The sequence below is a fragment of the Neodiprion lecontei genome, chromosome 6 (genome assembly GCF_021901455.1).
Source record: "Neodiprion lecontei isolate iyNeoLeco1 chromosome 6, iyNeoLeco1.1, whole genome shotgun sequence".
Lineage (NCBI taxonomy): Eukaryota > Metazoa > Arthropoda > Insecta > Hymenoptera > Diprionidae > Neodiprion > Neodiprion lecontei.
The window spans coordinates 7,455,014-7,476,258 of NC_060265.1; the positions used below are offsets into that span (position 1 = coordinate 7,455,014).

The 21,245-nt window shown below is 34.5% G+C and overlaps 1 protein-coding gene across 4 annotated transcripts; it reads left to right on the forward strand.

Moving 5' to 3' along the window:
- The first annotated feature begins 8,390 nt into the window (after positions 1 to 8,390).
- Positions 8,391 to 16,274, forward strand: LOC107219960 (cleavage and polyadenylation specificity factor subunit 6). Of its 4 annotated transcripts, none has more exons than XM_015658336.2 (11): positions 8,391 to 8,540; positions 8,777 to 9,001; positions 10,200 to 10,427; positions 10,667 to 11,158; positions 11,266 to 11,392; positions 11,467 to 11,580; positions 12,024 to 12,325; positions 12,976 to 13,273; positions 13,387 to 13,651; positions 14,830 to 14,910; positions 15,321 to 16,274. In XM_015658336.2, exons 1-11 carry the CDS (start codon positions 8,484 to 8,486, stop codon positions 15,490 to 15,492), a joined length of 2,361 nt encoding a protein of 786 aa, XP_015513822.1. In that variant the 5' UTR covers positions 8,391 to 8,483; the 3' UTR covers positions 15,493 to 16,274. The 4 variants fall into 4 exon arrangements, with proteins under 4 accessions (XP_015513822.1, XP_015513821.1, XP_015513820.1 ...); XM_015658335.2 differs by having other exon boundaries at positions 15,342 to 16,274; XM_015658334.2 differs by having other exon boundaries at positions 12,036 to 12,325.
- Positions 16,275 to 21,245: the final 4,971 nt, after the last annotated feature.

The following is a 21,245-nucleotide window of genomic DNA, read 5'->3' on the forward strand; positions in this document are numbered from 1 at the left end:
ATATTGTCTTCTTGTGTAGTGAGAAAAGAGAGAGAGAAAAAAAAAAGTGTCGCGACACAAAGGAAAATTCATCAAAATTTCACGATTACGGACAGCATTGTTTCATATCAAAACTCAGTCCAGTCTTCATCCTTTATTTAAATTCATTACATACGCCGTATCATATGTATTACACCCTTTAATAATTAGTACCCGTTGAATTTAGAAACTACCGCCACTGCACCATGACCTATCTATTGATTTACATTAAACGCTCAACACTAATCGCTCATAATTTTATGAAATTTAATTATGTAAAGAGAAATTCAAGTACACTCCAGCTTTACATAAGAAAAATATGTAAATCGAAAGTTTGAAATATCGACATTCTTCGTCGCATGTATGTTGAACAAAAATTAACTTTATGTATTAAAGAAAGAAAGAAAGGAAGAAAGAAAGAAAAAAAAAAAAAACATAATCGAGATGAATTAATATTAATCGACAAAATTTAGCAGTCTCATCGCATATGGAATAAGTACAGAGTTTGTAACCGAAATGCTATATAACGTTGTTAAAGTGTCGTAGTGTTTAATTAATGAGTTATCTCAATTACCTGACTAATCGTTTATTGATCAGTTTGTTAGTCAAATATCTTACGGATCGTATCCATTCCCGAATTGTTCAGATCGAAACGCTTTCCTATAATACTGTATTCAACGTTACGTGTGTAATTGTTTGAAAAATGGAATCCTTTCGAAGGATTCAATTAGTTTTTGCTTCAAACACAAAGGTCCAGTGCAGTTCTTCATAGAGCACAATCGTGCAGTTATCAATTATTTTTTTAATTAAATTCAATGATTGTGACTTATGAACGACTCGGCTACAAACCCTGGCTACAATTATTACATTGGTTCTACAAGACTCGTAGAGTAGTCTGACACATGCGTGGTCACCACCCTGTGTTCACGACAGTTATTTATTTAGTCTGAATTTCGTTCGTTTTATTATTGTATTGAATTTTTCTTGTTTTTATTGCTTCTTCCTGTTAAATTCTTAATAATTGCAGCTGCTCAAGAATTAGATCAATTGATGCTCATTGTATTTTATTTATTCCGCATAATTTCTTTGATGCTCAAAGTAAACTTTGCCAATCCTGTAACAGTTATCGATATAAATTAAATCTAATTTTTTTTTTTTTATTTCTGTCGTGTCGCTTTACTTAACACACCTATATAAATTCATTGCTCCGGTAAATTACCTAAGCCTGTGTGCAATGGTGATTCGGTTCATTTTATTTCCTGACCTGGCTTTCAAAGTTTTTATCAGAATCAATGTGTAGCAGCAAAAAACGTAAAATAGCCTCATACATTTGCTAGTAAACACGAATTGTTAACTAATTCCATATGTCATTGTATTTCATACTTTAGCCCTAATTTTGGCAGAAGCAACAAATCTTAAATATTGCGATTCTGAAACGATTTGGATGTTAATGAAACTATTAATTCTGTAAGAAGAATTCTTTTATTACTTAAATTTTGTTTTTCGAGTTAATTTGAAGTATTGTAACTTGTACTAAAAATTAGGATACATTTTTGAATGTAGTCGTCTATTCTGGATGCAAGTACATCAATGATGCTTGTTGTTATTATTATTATTATTATTGGTTTTTTTAACAGATGTTAGGAGATGATCGTCGAGCTTGTTATACCCAGACTACGCGACGCAGGTGAAATGTTTTTTTTTTTTTTTTTTTATCTTTGTTCGTTTTTATTTAACTCGACGTAGCATAATAATATTCAAGAGAGCAACAATATTTGACATATTACGAGCACAGTTCCGCTACTTACTCTGGTTGTAAAATATGTTTGATTAATGTCGAAGATATTGGATGTTTGATTATTTGCATAATTAAATTAATGTTACATATTAATAAAATAGCCTTAATCGATTTCTTGTACACGTTTTCTTTTCCTCTTTTTTTGTTTTTTTTCTCTATATTTTTTTGATTATATCGTTATAATTTAAGGTCGTTCACGAATTGAACACGCGAAAATAGAGATTCAATGTTTAATCTAGTTACGAATAACAACGATTACAGAGGCTTACGACGAATTTTGACATTCTGCAGATGCCATTTGATTTCGTTGACTAGCAACTATTTTATGAAAAAATTATGCAGAAAGTGCTAAGAGACTCTCGATAACTGCAACTACTACAAAGAGAATAAATAATCATTCGTTATCAGCAAAATAAGTGACTCTGAAGTGAAATGATTGATTGATATATATATATATATATCGGGACTACGAAACACGTTGTAATGGCAAGCTTATTCATTCCATGCTATTTGAACTTATGTCAGTAATGGTGCTAGCGTAGAATGACATCTGAGCTTTAAGAATTCTGTAATATAGAATATTGTACCGTTTCATAAATCATTCGACGAGTCAGTTACGAATAGTTAAATTAATGTCAAATCATTTCAGCATATACAGCTAAGTTGTGCTTGATCTTATTGTACAATAAAATCGGAATAAAATATTGGTTCTTTTTTTTTTTTCTTTATCTTCTCCATTCCATGATATTTTTTTATAAAGCAAAATTTTGTGAACGACCTATATCGATGCCCACGAACGCTGAACGATCTTGTAAATAGCTCAAAATTTTTGGCAAAATTAACGCGACTACATATCAATTGGATTGTAGAGCATTTAAATGTTTAAATGCTAAATAGTAAGAATGCGAAACAATATCTTACGTAGTCTCAGATTTTTGTGAATGGTAACGAACATAGCAGAAGGTGTGCGTTGCTTATGCCTTGGCTTGTTCCAAATTCTGCAGTTATTCGAAATGACACCCTTACCTCAGGAATAATATTGAAATCATTTGAATAAGTTAATTCAGTTGGAATGTTGATGTAAATTATTGGATAGCAAAATTTTGTGCATTGATCTTGAGCATTTACAAAGATAATTGATAAAAATATAGATATACATAAATTACAGATGAACATAAGCATATTTTAGAAAAGCCTAATTATTATTGTTATCATCGTCATTTGAAAGAAGGGTTCTTTTTTTTCAAATATGATTTTATGAAAATTTGTAGCATGGCCTACATTCTAGCCATTTTAAGTACAGACTTAGAAAACATTATATCGCATGTGTGTAGAAAAATAATTAATGTATCATGAAACTATACAATACTATGAACTACTCGAGGCGTAATTAAAAATACACAAAAATAAGAATTGTCCATGGTGAAAATAGTTATTCGATGAAGAGATTATAAAATAATGAATATTGTATCAGATTATATGAATATATATTGTTAGGTGATTGTGCATAGGTATGAATAATTTTTTAAAATTATCTTCTTTGGAAACGCGTTAGTGAAATTTTAAAAATTTTAAAAGTAAAATAAAAATATTAAGAATAATAATAATGATAATAACTATAAATCCACTACGAAAATTATTCTGCTTTCATATTACATTATTTTGTTTAGAATAATATGAAATCATTAATAATTTCTATGAAAAAAGTATATGTTTCTTAATTCCTACAATATACATACATTATGTTTCTCAATGCTACTAGATTTTAGATAATATTCATCTGTAAATAGAACAATTGATATTTCAAGTAATAGTAAATGTTTTAGAATATTTTCAAGGAAACTATCAATTCCAAAATAACAATAAACCAATTTGTTTGTTATTATTTTCAACACGGTATGCAAGTAAATGAAATTAGTTTATTGCAAATACGAACAAAAGAGGTGATAACTGGGTTTTGCTAGTCCATCAATCTGGCTCCGATTGCTAAATACGTTGAACAAGTATTTGAGGCCATTGACGTTTGTTTGTCAAATTCGTGCATGGTTTCCTCTATTTTACATTTTGTTTCTACGATTTATACCCACTTGTTTATACGGGGTACACGTTTCGTTGAATGGCGAAATATGCGCAACTACAGTTTGTTAAGTTATCTTTGAAATGTTCCCTTATTTATTAAGACTAGTGGATTGTTACCATTGCCTCAAATTTTATAGTAAATGCTCGTTAATATATTCGAAGTAATCGCAGGGTAACCAGTAGTTACCTGTTCGTTTATTGTTACAATGCCGGATAAACAACAATTGACATCAACTTCGTCCGCCTATCAGTAATTACAGTGACAACAGATTTCCTTGAACTATTGCTGCATTTCACTGCCACTGGCCTAGTTTTTATTAAATAAAAATTGGTGTATAACAATACGTATTTTACGTTCTTAGCATTGATTTTGAGCCCTTTTTTTGAAACGTCATTCGACCCCATGGATGGAGGATTTCAATAATACGGTTCATCTAATATAAGTTATTTTTCGCTAAACCTGAATATCTAATCTATAATGTCACCAGGCAAACAATAAAAAAAAAAAAAATGTAATATTTAAATGACATGCCTCTTCTGTGCGTATTTGCAATTAACATCCAGCAACTGATTTTTGCAGAGTTACGATTAAGCTTATATTACACACCTAATTTGTAAATATTAGATCATATTTTTGTCTTTAATGTAAAATCAACGAGGAGCTCTTAGACTAAAGAAAATAAAGTTGAAAACGTAATGGGAAAACTTTTTGTCCGTTATTCTACTTCGGTCCCGTGAACAAATTTACAGTAATAAAATTGTTAATCATCCAACGTACACGAGTTTCAGCAGCAAAATTTAAATAAAACTAGCTAGTCTCCAAATTAGGCTGTGAAACTGATTGAAGAAAATTTCCATCCTCGCTGTACCCTCGATCTGTATTATAACTATCAAACTGCTTCCGAACTCATGAGAATGTAATTTATCATCGTTTTCAGTCAATTGGATTGGTGTGACCGAACTATATATACATATTCCATTAAAATACTATCTGTTCTTATCAAATAGGTCACCCTACGAGTATTACAACCAGTAATTTGTAACACGTGAATACAGGTGGTTAGGCAATGCAAATTGAAAAGTTTCGACATTGAAAACTGTCTCTATGAATTGAACCATATCCAGCATGTATCAATATGGAGATTAATTAACTGCTCTTTCATTGCGAACTTTTTAGCAGTGTCTCAATTATGCTACTCCATCCGTTTGATGGAAATTGAGGCAATTCCACATTTTTAACAACATTGCATACGACTACGTGAACAGATCGTTGAAGAAAAGAGAAAATCACTATATTTTGTTGCTCTACTGCAGTTGATTCGACATGGCGTTGGTTTAAAATTTTTTATATTATGCCCTTAACTACTAGATTACTGTAAACTTTAAATTCAGCTCGTCCAGACCAAATTTAACTCCCTGAACGTTAGTTTTCCGAAAGTACCGATTGTTACTTTTAACTAAAAACTTTTATAAACTTATCATTGCGCAATTTACAAGCCCGTTCGGATAGAATTGTGAATACGGTTGCCTACACTTAGGCGGATTATACCCAAAGTCTTACACCCGTATGCATAGTCCTTCCTTGAGGAACAAGGATTCCTTGTTCTCATTTCACGTTTCATGAACAAGGAATCCTTGTTCCTCAAGGAAGGACTATGAATACGGGTGATGGTGTTGTAATTCACAATTCTGTGTATTTAGAAAGTATCGTATCGAATTATTGCCAATTAGAACGTAACAAGGTGAGTACCAAGCTATTTTTCATAACATATCAGGTTCGTTATGAATATGTTGATGAATACCATGTTCATTGGCTATACCTATAATACTCAGGTTCACCTAACAATAAGTTTTCAATACATTGCGTTATTATATTGTCATAACTGATCAAATTAAACGATTTCACTGAATCATTGGAATAAAATAATATGACATCTAATATCCCACCCTAACAACAGCTTCATTTGTTTTGAACTATTAGGCTCGTTTGGTCTATACTTTAGATGACTTATATTGAAATTGAGAGATAATAATCATTCGGAGGATGCAACAGTCGACTTTACGCCACCAGAGCGTCCTTAATCGTAGGCAATTCAGAGCACAAGACCACTCTGAGCAGATCCGAGTTTCGCATCGGGCTAGATTTTCACGGGCAGCAAAATATTGCGGCAGCATTTTGCACGGTCTAATTGTAAGAATGGGGGGAATGAATACTATTCCGTGAAAGGAAATTTTCTATGTCCGCGATCGTGATGCCAGGGATGTCAAGTGAGATTACGAATGGAGGGACTAGTCAGGCACGTAGGGTCGTGTGTTTCAGTGGGAATTTAAAAAATAATCACAGGAATATGTTACATACCTGATAAAATTCAGCAACCAGTTCGGGCTAATCCAGAAGGCAGTCTCATCCCAATTGCGTATTTATTTTCACAGACACTTTGAACACTGCACGAAACTGTGAGAAATGAATCGTTTTATATTCCTTACACTTCCTGCTTCCATGAATGATTAAATTACTTTTAAATTATTATTAATAATTTATAACCATGAAGAATAACAGTATTTTTATTTGGTCTCGTTGTGTCGGTCATTGAGACATCTTCTCTAGTCGATATTGTTCCAATTTGCGATCGCCGACGGGTAAGTGAAAATATTGATCGATGATTACTCGGTAGTGCTGCGTTCTCTATCCTTTTTTAACGCGCCGCGAACATGGAAAGACGAGAGTGACAGAGTATACAGAGTCGGTACGTCAGTTGACGATGATGACACTACCAAATGCAGAAAAACTGACTCATCGTACTGACGTCGATAAATCGCTATTCAATTTTTCTGATATGCGGACCTTAGTGAAATATGTAGAGGAACCTGGGGCAAAGTGAACCATCGCGGAAAAATGGACCGCCGTTGAAATAGTCGAAAATCGGGCGAAAATAACCCGCTCGGGCAAAATGGACCTTTGATACAAGGTGTGTTCCGAAATTAGGTGGCAGCGCTAAGAACTCCCTAGGACAGAGGCAGAGCTAATTCCGAACTTGGTAGCGCAAAAGAGATAAAAGATTGCTGACATCGCTGGGAGATAATATCGGAACGCACCTGTAGTAGGAGACCAGACCGGATATAGAGCACCTTAGGAATATTTATAAAATTATATTTCAACCTTCAGTGTACAAAGTGTGAACACACAATGCTGAAACTTGATACCGAGATGTCCATCATCATAATCTTGCAATTGCTTTAATGAATTGTCAATTTGACCTGTTTCAATATGTGAAATAAAACCGATTTTTTTCAAATAATCTGCTAATCCTACCTTAACTTAGCGAGGTAAGCCTACCAAGGTTTTAGGACAAGAAGAAAAGACAAAATAAACGTAAATACGACATTTTTTCATGCGCTCCATTTTTCCCCGGATTTTAGGCAAATGACTACTCGTGGCCCAGTAAATTTCAATCAAATTGTTTTCTGCGTGAAAAATTAATAAAAAATCGTATATTGCAGACCTAGAAGGTATATTTCCTTAGGGGGTCCATTTTTCCCGGGCACTCTTGATAAAAATCGTGCGACTTAGTAACGCTGCATCGTGACAATCAGCTCAGCGTTGATATCCGGTAGAACTCCATTTCGAAATTACTGATTAAATTTTACTCGAGCTCAGGGTCGTAAGAAGCGAAACTTTAACCGATGGATTTTATTCGCTCAAACACCTTCGCGATGTCACTTCAACAATTATAGCACACGAAGATTCGACCGTTAAATTAACATTCAATTGTTTAGATGTTAGCGCCTCGGTTGTTTGTCGATTGTTTATGCTACGCGGCCACCACCGCCCCCCGCCAAAATCCGTTGGCAAAAAATTGATGATGAATAGCTACTAACTGTTTCAGAAAAAAATTCCTTTGAAATCTTCCGAAAAGTTTGTCGACCCGATTTATATGTTAAACTAATGATTAATGAATACAAATTTACACTCCAATTATTATGCCAATGGCGGAGAACTGCCAAACTGCGGAATTATACCAACTGATTTTTTCCTCAATTCCGTTGAGTTGCACTCGCGAAACGTCCGCAAATGCCGGTTTTACGTTCGGACCTCTATGATCCGAAGCCAACTTCTCATAGCTGCTAACGTCATACCGATCACCGATTATTGTCATCTCTTTTATAGAAATGATTTTGTCTTTGTACATGAATAATTAATGATTAAACGTATCTACTTGAAACATGCTCCTCTAATCGCTAAAACGTTCCTTTGATCGCCACAACTGATTAAAACGAACCGTTAAACTTTAATTTGCATCGTCGAGGCAAAGTATCGAACATACAATGTATAAACCGGAACATGAAATGCGATAAATCGAAAACGGAAACTGACGGAAACAACTGAATCTTCCGACATTCCCATATACATATACATGTGTTGCGCGGCTACTAGCGCCATCACTGAACGCCGTCAAGTCCAGATTCCGAAAAGCGGTACTACAGTCAGAGCGTCAGTAATGGCGGATAGTCGGCTATCTACAGTACGATAGTCGGAAAGTTGGCGTGGGTCCTGTGTCGGCCGAAGCCAGCGTCGGTGTTCTGTAAAATGGCTGACGGTGACATTGATTTGTACGCCGACGATCTCGAGCAAGATTTCGCACAGGTAAGTCGAATTGTCATCGAAATCCCTAGACGTCGTCCCCCGCGTAATTACTTTACCTAAATCTCAAAAACTCTGTATCCGGCCTAGTATTTGGCCCGGAGAATGTTCTATTCGCTTCCGGCGTCATGGTCCGGATAACGATCGTGTATTATTCGATATCTAAGCGCTATCAAATTATCTGTAGATTTACCCCGATTCACGTGTAAACTACTATGCATACTCATTTTACAAACCAGGACGAATTTGCTGGGGAAGGTGTTGACCTGTACGACGACGTGATCGCAGCACCTCCAGGTGGGAATAGTGGAGGGGCAAATTCTGGTGGCGGAGCAGGCGATGGCGATACAACCTCAACTAACGAGGAGACTAACGGTAGCGCTCCTTATCATCAATTGGGCAACAACATTCAGCCCAACCAAATTGGAAGACGCCACCAACTTTACGTGGGAAACTTGACCTGGGTAAAGCATAATTATGACAATTATTTGTTCGAGCCATTATTTGCTCATCTACGCTGATTGGAGTCTGAGTCTAATTCGTCGAGTTAGCTTTGCACGGTGATTCAATTGATCATGACAAATTGCTTCTTATCCTAAGGCTCAATACAAACTTCAATCAAGCTCCAGCTTTAGCTTACATTCAAGTTTGAAAGTTAGCATGCCAAAGTTTTTAGTGCTTTGCCAATTCGTGTTACACATCTGTTCTCATTATTTTTGTAGATTTTAAATAATTTCAATATATTTTAACATTGCCTGATTTATTAAAACATAAATTGTTTCAACTAATGGCTGCCTATAAGTTATGTGTTAGGTTGTTAATTCCAAAAATTTGTTGATTCTTTGAAAATTTCATTATTACACTAGTAATCGAATTCAGTATTAACAAAAAATTTATCAGATGCTTACTTCAATAGATCACTTAGCTCGCTCACAGAAGTGAACTGTGATTCTTCACAAACTTTTTATTTAAAACATCTGTTCTCGGTGTTTCATTACAGGTAACATATGAATCAATTGTTCACTATTATTACATTTTTTCTCGGTCCCCTCCCAATAAATGTCATGTACTGTAAAATGCTTTTCTGTTCTGTCAGAAACATACGTATACTTGATGTACTTACGGTATCCTTGTCTTATGAGGAAAACGTGATGATTAAATATTTTGCATAAGTTTTTAGAATCTCTGAAATAAATTAATAAGGCTTTAAAAAGACAAAAGCTTTAGTGATTTCTACACTCACATGGTTTTTATGTATCCATGTAAAATTTTTGAAGATGACTACGATACTCCCTCTGAGTCACTACACAGTTTTATTTATGAATTTCTTTTTAGGGAATGCTTTCTTATTCTGTACTTTAGTAACATACGCAATTGAAACACAGAGTGTGTTTGACATGAAGCACACTGATTCTCCATCATAAATTGTACTTTACATAATGCATGAATAAAAATAATTAATTCAAGTACTGGTAATAATATGCATAACAATGAAACACTCAAGTGTTTGGAATTTTTTGCCGCTTGATACTAATTAAAATAATCGAATTGTGTTTGGATAATGTTACAACGAAGCCATTCAAGGAGATTTTTCAACTGTCTTAGATAAAATTGACGAGGATCTGTATAAATATTAATTTATCGAATGATGTTATTTTCTAGTGGACGAGTGATCAGGATATAACTGATGCGGTTCAAAGTATCGGTGTTCCTGATTTTGTTGAAGTGAAATTTTTTGAAAATCGTGCTAACGGACAGTCAAAAGGCTTCTGTGTCATATCCCTCGGTTCTGAACAAAGTATGAGAATATGCATGGAACGGCTTCCTAAGAAAGAACTGCATGGACAGAGCCCAGTTGTGACATTTCCAACCAAGCAGGCACTTAATCAGGTAACACATTATTTTGATGATATTAAAAGTAACAGTAATTATTCCGGTCTTGGGAATTAAAAAATTTCAGATCACTAAGACAACAACCGTTATCGCCCTATCTGCACTGATATTTAAAACATCTTTGAATTCTTTCGGCAAGAAATTTGTGAAGATATATATGTTTGGAATTTTTGTGATTTTTTGATCGCAACACACGTTGAAATCTTCATGAGTTAAGTAACGGTATTTGTCCTTAGTTTGAGTCTCAATGTAAGACTCGACCAGCTCCAGCTCCTCAACAAAGTCAAAATCAACGCCCACACAATCCTCATCAGCATCAAACATCCTTACCTCCTCATCAACAACATCCCCAGCATTCACCACATCCCCAACATCCTCAACACCCGCAACAAAACCACGGCCCCAGAATGATGATGGGACCGCCGCAAGGCGTGCGGAATCAACGTATGCCTTTGCCTGGCATGGGACCTCCTGGGCCTGGAGGACCTGGACAACAGGGCCCTCCAAGAATGCACGGGCCACCCATGGGCCCTGGTGGGCCTCACCATCCTTTACCTGGTCATCCTAATCAGGGTCCACCACCACCAGGCTATCAGCAAGGTCCTTGGAACGGACCAAGACCCAATGGTCCACCCGGACCACCGCGAGGGCCTGGCGGACCTGGTGGCCCTCCACAGCAAGGACCACCAGGATCAGGACCTGGACCGCAACATCGGCCGCCCGGAATGGTACTTGCATGTACCTACTTAGACAAATCCTCGTGAACTTTCATTTTACACTGTCTCAATTTTACTTAACTTTCTACTTTATAAACCATAACTTTGTCAATGCACAGCAATTTCACGGCGGACCACCTGGACCTCCGGGACAAGGGCCGCCTCGTGGACCACCTGGTCATCCTGGAGGACCGCCTGGTGATCCTAGAGGAGCCCCACCTCGTCCAGACTGGAATAGACCTCCGGGTAAGTATTGATTTACATTGTTCTTTTCTCTTTCTGTCAATATACCTACTAAGGAGAGTATTCATTGTGCATAGGGATGCATCATGGACCTCAGGGACCACCAGGTTTCCCTCAACATCAACACATGCAAGGTCCGCAACCAGGTCAAGGCCCCCCGCAAAGAGGACCTCCTCCAGGTTCAATGGGTGGTGAGAGATTTAATACATTGATTAGCGTCGCGTTTTTGCGAACATAAAAAATATTGTTTTCTAAATACCAATGTAGGTACATATAGCTCGACAGTACTTTAATTTCTAATGAGTCAATAAAACGTTCATAGTAAATATTTCTTCACACATGTGGGTGCAGACATGTAATTTTTATGGGAATATGAAGCTTAATGAGATTTACTGCAAATCTAGATTTTGATAAGTTCATAACTACTCCAATTAACTGTATATTTCTGACAAAAATTAAGACTAGAATGTTCTCTTACAAGACAGATAGGAGAATCTGCGAAACATGGCCAGTAACTGAAAAATCTATCCAATTCGAAAATATGTCCTGATAATAACGTTTCTACTATTGGGATCTATATAAAATACCAGACCGCAAATTTGACTATGTGTATCCTAATGTGAAAAATGATCAGCAATGTTACCAGGTCCAGGTGGACCTCCACCAGGACATGGTGGGCCACCTCAAGGTCCACCACAAGGTCCGCCAGGGGGACCCGCTCCTCACGTGAATCCAGCATTCTTTCCGCAAGGTCCGCCACATCAACATCCCGGACAGCATCCTGGTGGGCCCCCGGGACCTCCTGGTCCACCTCATGGGCCACCTCACGGACCACCACACGGACCTCCGCATGGTCCACCTCATGGTCCACCGCATAATCAACCACATGGACCTCCACATGTACCTCCGCATCCCTATGGACCACCTGCTGTACAGGTATATGATTTAAAAAATGTATTTTTTTGAAGCTATATACCATCTAAGTTTTTCATTGTGGATTCATTACTTCGCTGATTTTTGCTACTTTCTGTTGAATATCAAAGTTTGATCGATTATTCAGAGAAGGTCACATCACAATTTATACCTTACAGTGAGGTATTGACGTATAAGTACATGAAACATGTTTATGAGTCATGTGAGGAATTTCTAATATAGGTGGATTTACAAATTCTTTATGAATGACTAACGATCGAATTGGCTAGATTTTAAGTCTCTTGATAGCAACTAAATGTTTTTTTTTTTTTGCAAGTACTCGATTTGCTTTACACCAATAGATTAAATTTAACAATTTTTTTTTTCGCATATGAGCAAATTGTAATACCATCTTCAAAAGATTGTTGCGCATACTGGTGTCGATAAAATTCTTAACCAAACTATACACTAGGTATTTCTCTCTGTTTATTACGTGATATAATGTCAATTTGATTACCTTCTAAAAATTAATTACACATACTTGGGTAATTGGAGATTGCTGTAATTATTTTATGGAGTACCGACAAAATGGGTCCATATAAATTTGGCTACTTAACAACAAGGAAAACAACTACTTATTCTCATATTGTGATAAATTAAAATTTGTTCTTTAGCCTCCATATGGAGCTCCAGGTCCGGATCACAGGCCTGAAGGACCACCGCCACTCACTGAACAAGAATTTGAAGAAATCATGGGTCGAAACCGCACGGTATCATCTTCGGCGATAGCTCGTGCTGTATCGGATGCAGCTGCAGGAGAATATGCTAGTGCCATTGAAACCTTGGTTACGGCTATATCCCTCATAAAACAATCAAAAGTGGCAGCTGATGATCGTTGCAAGATTTTGATAAGTTCACTGCAAGACACTCTACGTGGGGTGGAGACGAAAAGCTATGGATCCGCACGCAGAGGTGAATAATTTATTCTTATACGACTATGTCGTGATCTGTTTGATACACTAGTGTGTATCAATGCATTAACGCTTTTCAAAACTTTGGTCAACAAAATCATCTTTTTGTTCTAGAACGGTCACGCTCGCGTGACCGCGAAAGGAGCCACCGAAGGCGAAGAGATCGTTCAAGGAGTCGCGATAGAGAATATAGAGAGCGTAGCAGGGACAGAGACCGGGACAGAGATAGGGAACGTGACCGTGAAAGGGAACGTGATCGTGATCGCGACAGGGAACGCTACTACAGCGAACCTTATCCTAGAGAGAGATCACGCAGCAGGGAGAGAGAGCGTGAACGTGAACGAGAACGTGAATACAGGGAACGTAGCAGAGAAGAAAGGTGAGCAGAATATTAACTTCTTGCATGAAGCTGGTTTGCTATAATTATGCAACTTTAAATCAGAATTGGAGAAAATCAAAAATGCTCATGTTTCAAAGTTTTACTTTGAAGTCATAAACGGCTTTTGTATGTCAAATGTTAACCAAATCATGAAGTATAGATGAAGAATCGGAAAATTAAAATGTCCACGAAATTGGCCTCAATGATCACATCGACTCATTGTAAATTTTAGGCACAAGCATGCACGTGCACTGCACATTAGTATTTTTTTATTTTTTTATATAATTCAAAATTCTATCGGTATTTTATTTGTATTTCTATTCTGTGTATACGGTGAATTTATTAACTCGATATTGCGGAATAACACGTACTCTAAATGGTTTAGGCTGATTCTACGTTTACACTGTATTCTTATGGTTAAATTTGGGAAATTCTAATGTCACATTAACGTGCAATTTTGTAATGTAAATATCCAATGTACAATACCAAATTATTCTATGCATTATGAGAATGCAAACAAAAAGCTTGAATCTGTGTCCAGATGTATTTCATAGTTAGTTGCTTATTTTTTCAAAAAAAGGATAAGTGATCGACAGTTTTATTGCGCAATAGCCAACAGTCTCGCATTGAAGTACGGATGAAAATTTTCTCTGCAATAGTTTATCAAAGTCATAGTAATGTAATTAAATGAATGTACAGATCAGTTTTAGAAGCTTCAATTGGTGCATCGGAATTCAATCATGAATCAGTGACAAATAATTAGGACATAGGTGTAGTTTGTACCATTAGGCACGTATTAATGGGACTAATGTATAGTTGTTTCATGTTTCAACTAAAATTTAGAAACCAAAACATACGAAATTGGCTCACACATACTTAACAAAATTGAATGAAAATGAGGAACTAAGAGAAAGTATGAATATAATTTGTAAAAAATCTTACCACATTTCTTTATGCTACTGCATTTGTATATTGGCTTCCAATATATTTTCAGAATCTATATACCTGAATCACGTTGAGCTATCTCTTAGATTTTATGTTTTCTATTAGTTTCGTGCAAACTGCTTGTAAATTCGGATACAAACAGACCTGGTCCTAAAGAAATGATTTTTGTATCTAATTAACTTGGAAGTATTAAAACCGGTAAGTCATGTAACAATCCGTCCATTTTTCATTAGTACAACACGTCAGGCAGCCAGGCCGCGAGTTAAGGAAGAACCTCCAGAGGCGGCGCCTGTACCATCATCCAAGTCGTCTAGGTAATTTACTTTTGTACATTATAAGGAAACGTGAGTAGATGGAACAGGGTTGTGATCAGGACTTTGATTGGTCAGTCTATTCATTTATGTTACATGCGAACGAGTCTAAACCGAATGCATCAATTACTACTTATGTAAGATGTCACTATATTGTTCTTATATACTTATATAATCATGAATTTTTACTAAGATGAAATGAAACTAATTGACTACTAAGTACAATGGGAAATTTTTTTGTTGTATAAAATAGGAACAACTTAAAATGGTTTTTAAAATTAAGAAACCGTATAAAATACGCATATCATTGATAATTTGAATTAGTTTGTTCAGAATACAGCAATTGTGGTTAAATTCGTTATGCGTATAAATTCATATCAAAGTGAGACAATTGGCTGATATCTACTGCGTAGGTATTATGACGATCGCTACAGAGAACGTGGTGAACGTGAAAGGGAGCGAGAACGAGAATCGAGCAGAAGACCGGCGGAGCGTGAACGAGAGCCGGAACGTGAACGCGAGAGAGAACGGGAACGGGATCGGCGCGACGAGAGAGGCGACTCTTCACATCGTTCAAGACATTGAATAACCTCGGGACACGCCGATTCACCAGATTGACATCCGCAATACTATGCAGACCGTCGTCGTCCAGTTCGTCTTCTTCATCTTCTTCGAGTTGATGCTTATCATTATCATGGACATACTTCCTTTTACTCTCCATAGGATTTTATGACTGGGTGTTTAACATAAAGAATAATTACAGATGCAATCGAGTGATAAAGTTGTGGCAGATTGATACAATATTTTCGTCTTTTTTTTTTCTTTTTTTTTTTAATCATGAATCGATTCTTATAACCGGTACAAAAAATATGTTGATAGCATACGCTCTTTCATGCTAGTTGGTTTTACAATGTAAACACATTCTATAGAGTTAACTAACATTTCCACATTTCAATGTTTCCTAACATATAAATATTGTGTAACGATAGCATAGGTATATTCATACACATATGTAAACAGCATAATCGTAATTAAGAAGATTTTACTTGTTTGAATATGCTGACACTTAGAGAGTAGGTACAAATGTTAGTTTCTAAAGTAATGTTCATGTAAAACGACACACTGTTTTTGACTTTTGCTGTAACTAATAGTAATTAAGACAGAAATATGACGAAGAAACGAATATGGATTAAATACTTGAAGAATCTTGAAAACGAACAATCACAATAACGGATATTACAACGTATTCAAGAGGAATGAAGACATCTATACAAAATTCAACAATCATCATACCTCCACAACGATGCCAAGATTGTATCTTAATCTAATACAAATATTCGCTTTCAAAATATACATGTAAAACATGATTTTACTTTATTCATCTGTGCAACACAATATCCTTGAATTGTTAATTTACTTTAATAGATATGAAATTTTATTTCATTCAGTCAATCGATTAGTATAAATTAATAGTTTAGTCCCAATGTTTAGTACGGTGAAGTCATTTTCACTTTAAACATTCAATAATTCCAAAATTAGACCTAGAGTTAAACATCTTTCCTAATGTTACAATCATTGTTCACTGTAATACTGCATTTCAATTGAAATTCGCATGGCGATACATGTGCCTGTGCATAAAGTGTTTCGATGTACTCTGAAATGACTTCGAACTGTTCTTTTCATCAAAGTTTTGATCAAAGTTTGAGTTATCACCTATTTGAAAACAGTAAATCGTGCAATCTTGTTTTGTATACGTTTCATTGTAGGTATGAAATATTGTTGACATTGATAAAAAATTTGATGAAATAACAGTAAACAAGTACATGATTGAAAACAATTTTTAAGAGAGATCTTAGTTCAATTTTATGTGAATGAATTATTTTTTCCCCAAGTTGATGCCTCGGCGAGAATTAACTGGTGGAAAGAATTTATGTAATGAACTCGAGACTTCAAAAATATCACATTTTTTTACAAAACGAAATTGTAGTCGACCAAGCAAACAATTCTCTAATATGACTTTAAAATTCGCCAATGGGAGACTAGCCAGCAATAACCATCATAAACTCAATTTGAGTGTTCCTGAAATTAAATCGCGTGTAAAAAAATATTGAGCGATGAACTGAGCTGTGCGAAATACTTCATTCTTTAATTTATGCCTAATACGTTCCTAGTTAAAATTCATATACATGTTCTGATTTCATTTACTCCAAATTGGGAATATTTTTATTTGAATATATTAATGTAGCATTATTATGCATATTCTCAAATGGTGTAGGAGTACTATCGTAAATCCCAAGCTTAAGTTCTACCTAATAATTCTCCCTTGCAAACTTTTACTACATCTGTACTTCACAGAGTAATCCTTTAGAAACTCCAAAATACCTTGACACTTATATTTTACGTTTACTTTAAGTGTAAATTATTGATTGCATGGTAGTTCTATGTTCACATATAAATTTCACAAAGAAATTACTGGTTCATAAGAACTTAAAGATATATCCCGGTATTCTTTGAATCGTACTTACTTTCTACTATGATAGTCTGTTACAAGACACTAGTTATCTTCATGGTAATACAATTGTTGGTGAACGAAATGTAAAAAACGTCTAAAGTGTTATTCATTATTCAAAAAACAAAAAAAAAATGGCAAGTTTATCAGAATATTTTTACGCTTCATAGTTATTGTTCTATTTCAATGTCTCAGTTCACCAGTTACTTGCTCACTGTACTGCACAGTTGATTTCCAATAACTATACATATGCATGAATAGCTTTTATTGTTACCGTACACTGTCAAAAGATATTCATCAGCACAGCGTTAGGCTACAAGCATATTACTTCAAAATTCCTACTCACCATGTTTTTATATGAATGCCCCGAGACTTACACATCTGCTTTTTTGTAAAAACATATTGTCAAACAAATTGGTTACCTTCGAGCTGTACGACATACATTACCGTCTAACAGCACATTTCGTACCATATATGTATGAATTATGGATATGCTAATCATTGAAATATTCGACAAATATCTCAGTTTGAGATGAAAATGATCGATTTTTCAAATCACTTTAAAGAGAGCATCAGAGAAATAATTTCTTTAATGAGATGGTGACACGAATAGAAAGCAATCTATCTCTGATTGTAAATAATTTTACCTTCGATATGGTATCTGTTTTTTAAACAGCTGTATATTTCAAGTACCTGATAGAATTTTTGTTACAGTCATATTTGATATTTTCATTACCTTATCTTGGGATTCGACGCTCACCAATCCAAGTGTTAGACTGTCATAATGGAAGTGACCCAAATATCACAAGCTGATTGGGAATATAATTATAAGTTTTTTTTGTACATCGACGATAGGGTTTGATCAACATGAATTTGACAACGTAAGGTACAGAATTCATGAATATACCAAAGTCACAGTAAACTTAATTTTTGCAAACTCGTGATTTCTCAACTTTTTCAGTTAATGTGAAACTGAAAATATTATTTAAGCCAAAGTTATCTAACAGTGTTTAGATTTTTTCAAAGCGCCACCAATGCGACAAGCCCTTTGTTATTTCAAAGAGTCAATTACCAGTGCAACAGATTAGCACAAATGAAAAGTAATGAATTAGTACATTGAATCAAAAAATATAACTCGCGATTTTTGCTACTGGTTATGAGAGGTGGCATCATGTGTAAATACAAATTATCTGTGCAATCATCGCCTCCTCTAATATTCCATTTTAACTGCCAACTAAAAATTAATTATAAGAGAATTCGTAGAATCATTATACTGACGTAAATTATTTCGAAATAGAAATTATTACATATTTTAACTTATGATGAAGATTTTACAAAGTATATAAACAATTTACTTTATAGCTGATGATCTTTTGTATGAGTGAATGAATTTTACTAGTCAGTGATTTCGTCTTTGATACTATTTTCAAAGATTCGTTGATCTTTATTTTAATTTTACAACTGATAAATATCGTAATTTTACCCGTATCATAAGGCTTTACAAGTAACTAACTTGGGTGGAAGAACATGAGTTAAAATTTTAAAAAGTCTTCAACAAAACAGCGTTCGTTTGCAGTAGTCGTAAAAACTAGTTTAATTTGATTTTTTTTTATCATTTTCATTCTATTTGGCGTTTAGTTTATTACATTATAAATAATTAATAATTTTAAAGGAACTTTAATTTATTTAATTTACTTTGCGTCATACGTATTACCTGATTACTGAAGTATTGCGCAAACTATGTCTTGGACATAATCATGTGATTTTACAGGGTAAGTGTTCATAATACACAGCTATATTTACATGTATAGCAGTAATGTACTTATATGGTAGTTTGTAAATGATGTGAATAGATAATCGGCCAAATAATCAACTTACATATTATTGTAAATTATTATTTCTAATAATTTACGCAAAAAACTAAGCCTACAGTGCCAAAGAATTGAATTGAGTAATAGTTAAGTAATGCGAATAATTTTGCTCGAATGTTATTCTTTTTCATGCAGCTGATTTTAAAGTTAACATTCGCATGTAAATATCAGTAAGGAATTGCAATTATTCCTTACAGTATCAAAAATACTGATATATCTTTTTAAAATAGTGTATTTGCAACTATTATTTATGCATTTGATGAGAAAAAACACATTGGATATATCAATTAAATGGCAAAAATGATCAATATTTAACATTGTGTGAAACATCAACATTATATGTCGCCTCAGTATGCATGTTTATCGCACGGATTCTCACACTTGTAAACAATTATTTAATTTAATATTCAGAAATCTATATCACATCCAAAGTTATTCATGAATTTGTTGATTTTTCTTTATTCATCATCTGGCTAAAGCATCTAAAACTATTAAACGTGCAAAAGTGCTCACTCAAATCAAATAGGTAGTCATTAATATTTTCACTTCAATTTTTATTTATTACAAACTTTCGTTAAAAATAATGAACTCCATCGAATGAAACAGACATTTTTCAATAAGAACAGTTAACATATGCAATAACTACGTGTACAAATTCTTAGCAAACGTTTGTTTAACTGTACCAAAGTTAAACCACGAATTATTCGTATTTCAAAAAAGTAACAATAACAATGGGAACATGTGTTTTGTAATACAATTCATGTTTTTGTATCAAATTGAAACATTCCAACGTTAAACCTAGGGATGCAAAGGTACAATTTTGATCGATATTCCCAGCACATCAATGAAACAGTGACTGTTATTCTACTTATGTAAGCTTGCATGCTGCTCATCTCATGTTTTTAAGTTTTTTTTTTTTTTTTTCTTGAGCCGTATTTTTTAAAGTATTTCATTAGATAAGTTTTTTAATGACCATACCATACTAAATTTCTATTGCTTACTGTTCGCCTTTCTTTTGTATTACATTTAAAAATGAGTTCAGTATTTACTTACAGAATTTCTCTTTTAACTGTAAACGTTACAACTTATCAGTCTTCAACGACCTTAGATCTAAAACAGTATTAAGAGAGGTGCTAAACTATGAAACTCATGCGGCAACAGAATTACAATTTTCATTTTTAGCTTAAACTGAGCTACATAATATTAGGCCATAATCTTGCCTGCCTATATATAATTTCATTATACCGTTAAGTATTGTATAAATATTTTATGTGTCATTAAATCTAATGCAAGCTCTGACAATTCGAAAATGCCCTTTAGCTATCTATCAAAAGTAAAAGATCTGCTAAACAGCGCTTGGTCTGTGATAGTAATTTTAAGGATACTTTGAGGCATACTATTCAAACGAATTTAATGTTTCGAATATAGAGGGTAAGGGACTAACAACGACCTTTTAGTTTTTTGTCATATTTTCTTACTTTTATATTTTTACTATCATAAACTTGATCATTAGGCTTTTATCAATCTTAGATCTGAAACTGTTACAATATAATGTGCATGGTGTAAGGTGAGTGTGAGTATAATAAGCCGTTGTAATCAAATTGCAGCTACATTCCTGCATATCTACCAAGTCAGAGTATCATACATCTCCGTGTAAGATAATTTAGTAAGAAAACTCAGTAGCAAGAAATAATTCTTGGAAGGTTCCACAAACAAGTTTACTTGCGTTGCACCATACTAGAGAAATGTGATAGCTATAAACTCTCATTTACCCTGGGTCTGAAATATACTTGTTAAATCTATTTTACATAAAATCGCGTCTATTATACTTGAAGTAACTCAATTGTATTATTTTAGAGATGTTCATTTTATTTCGAAATCTCCAGGCTCACTGGTGGATATACAATGCTACACAATGAACACAAAACATTCATACATAGCTGCACGTTATAATTGAA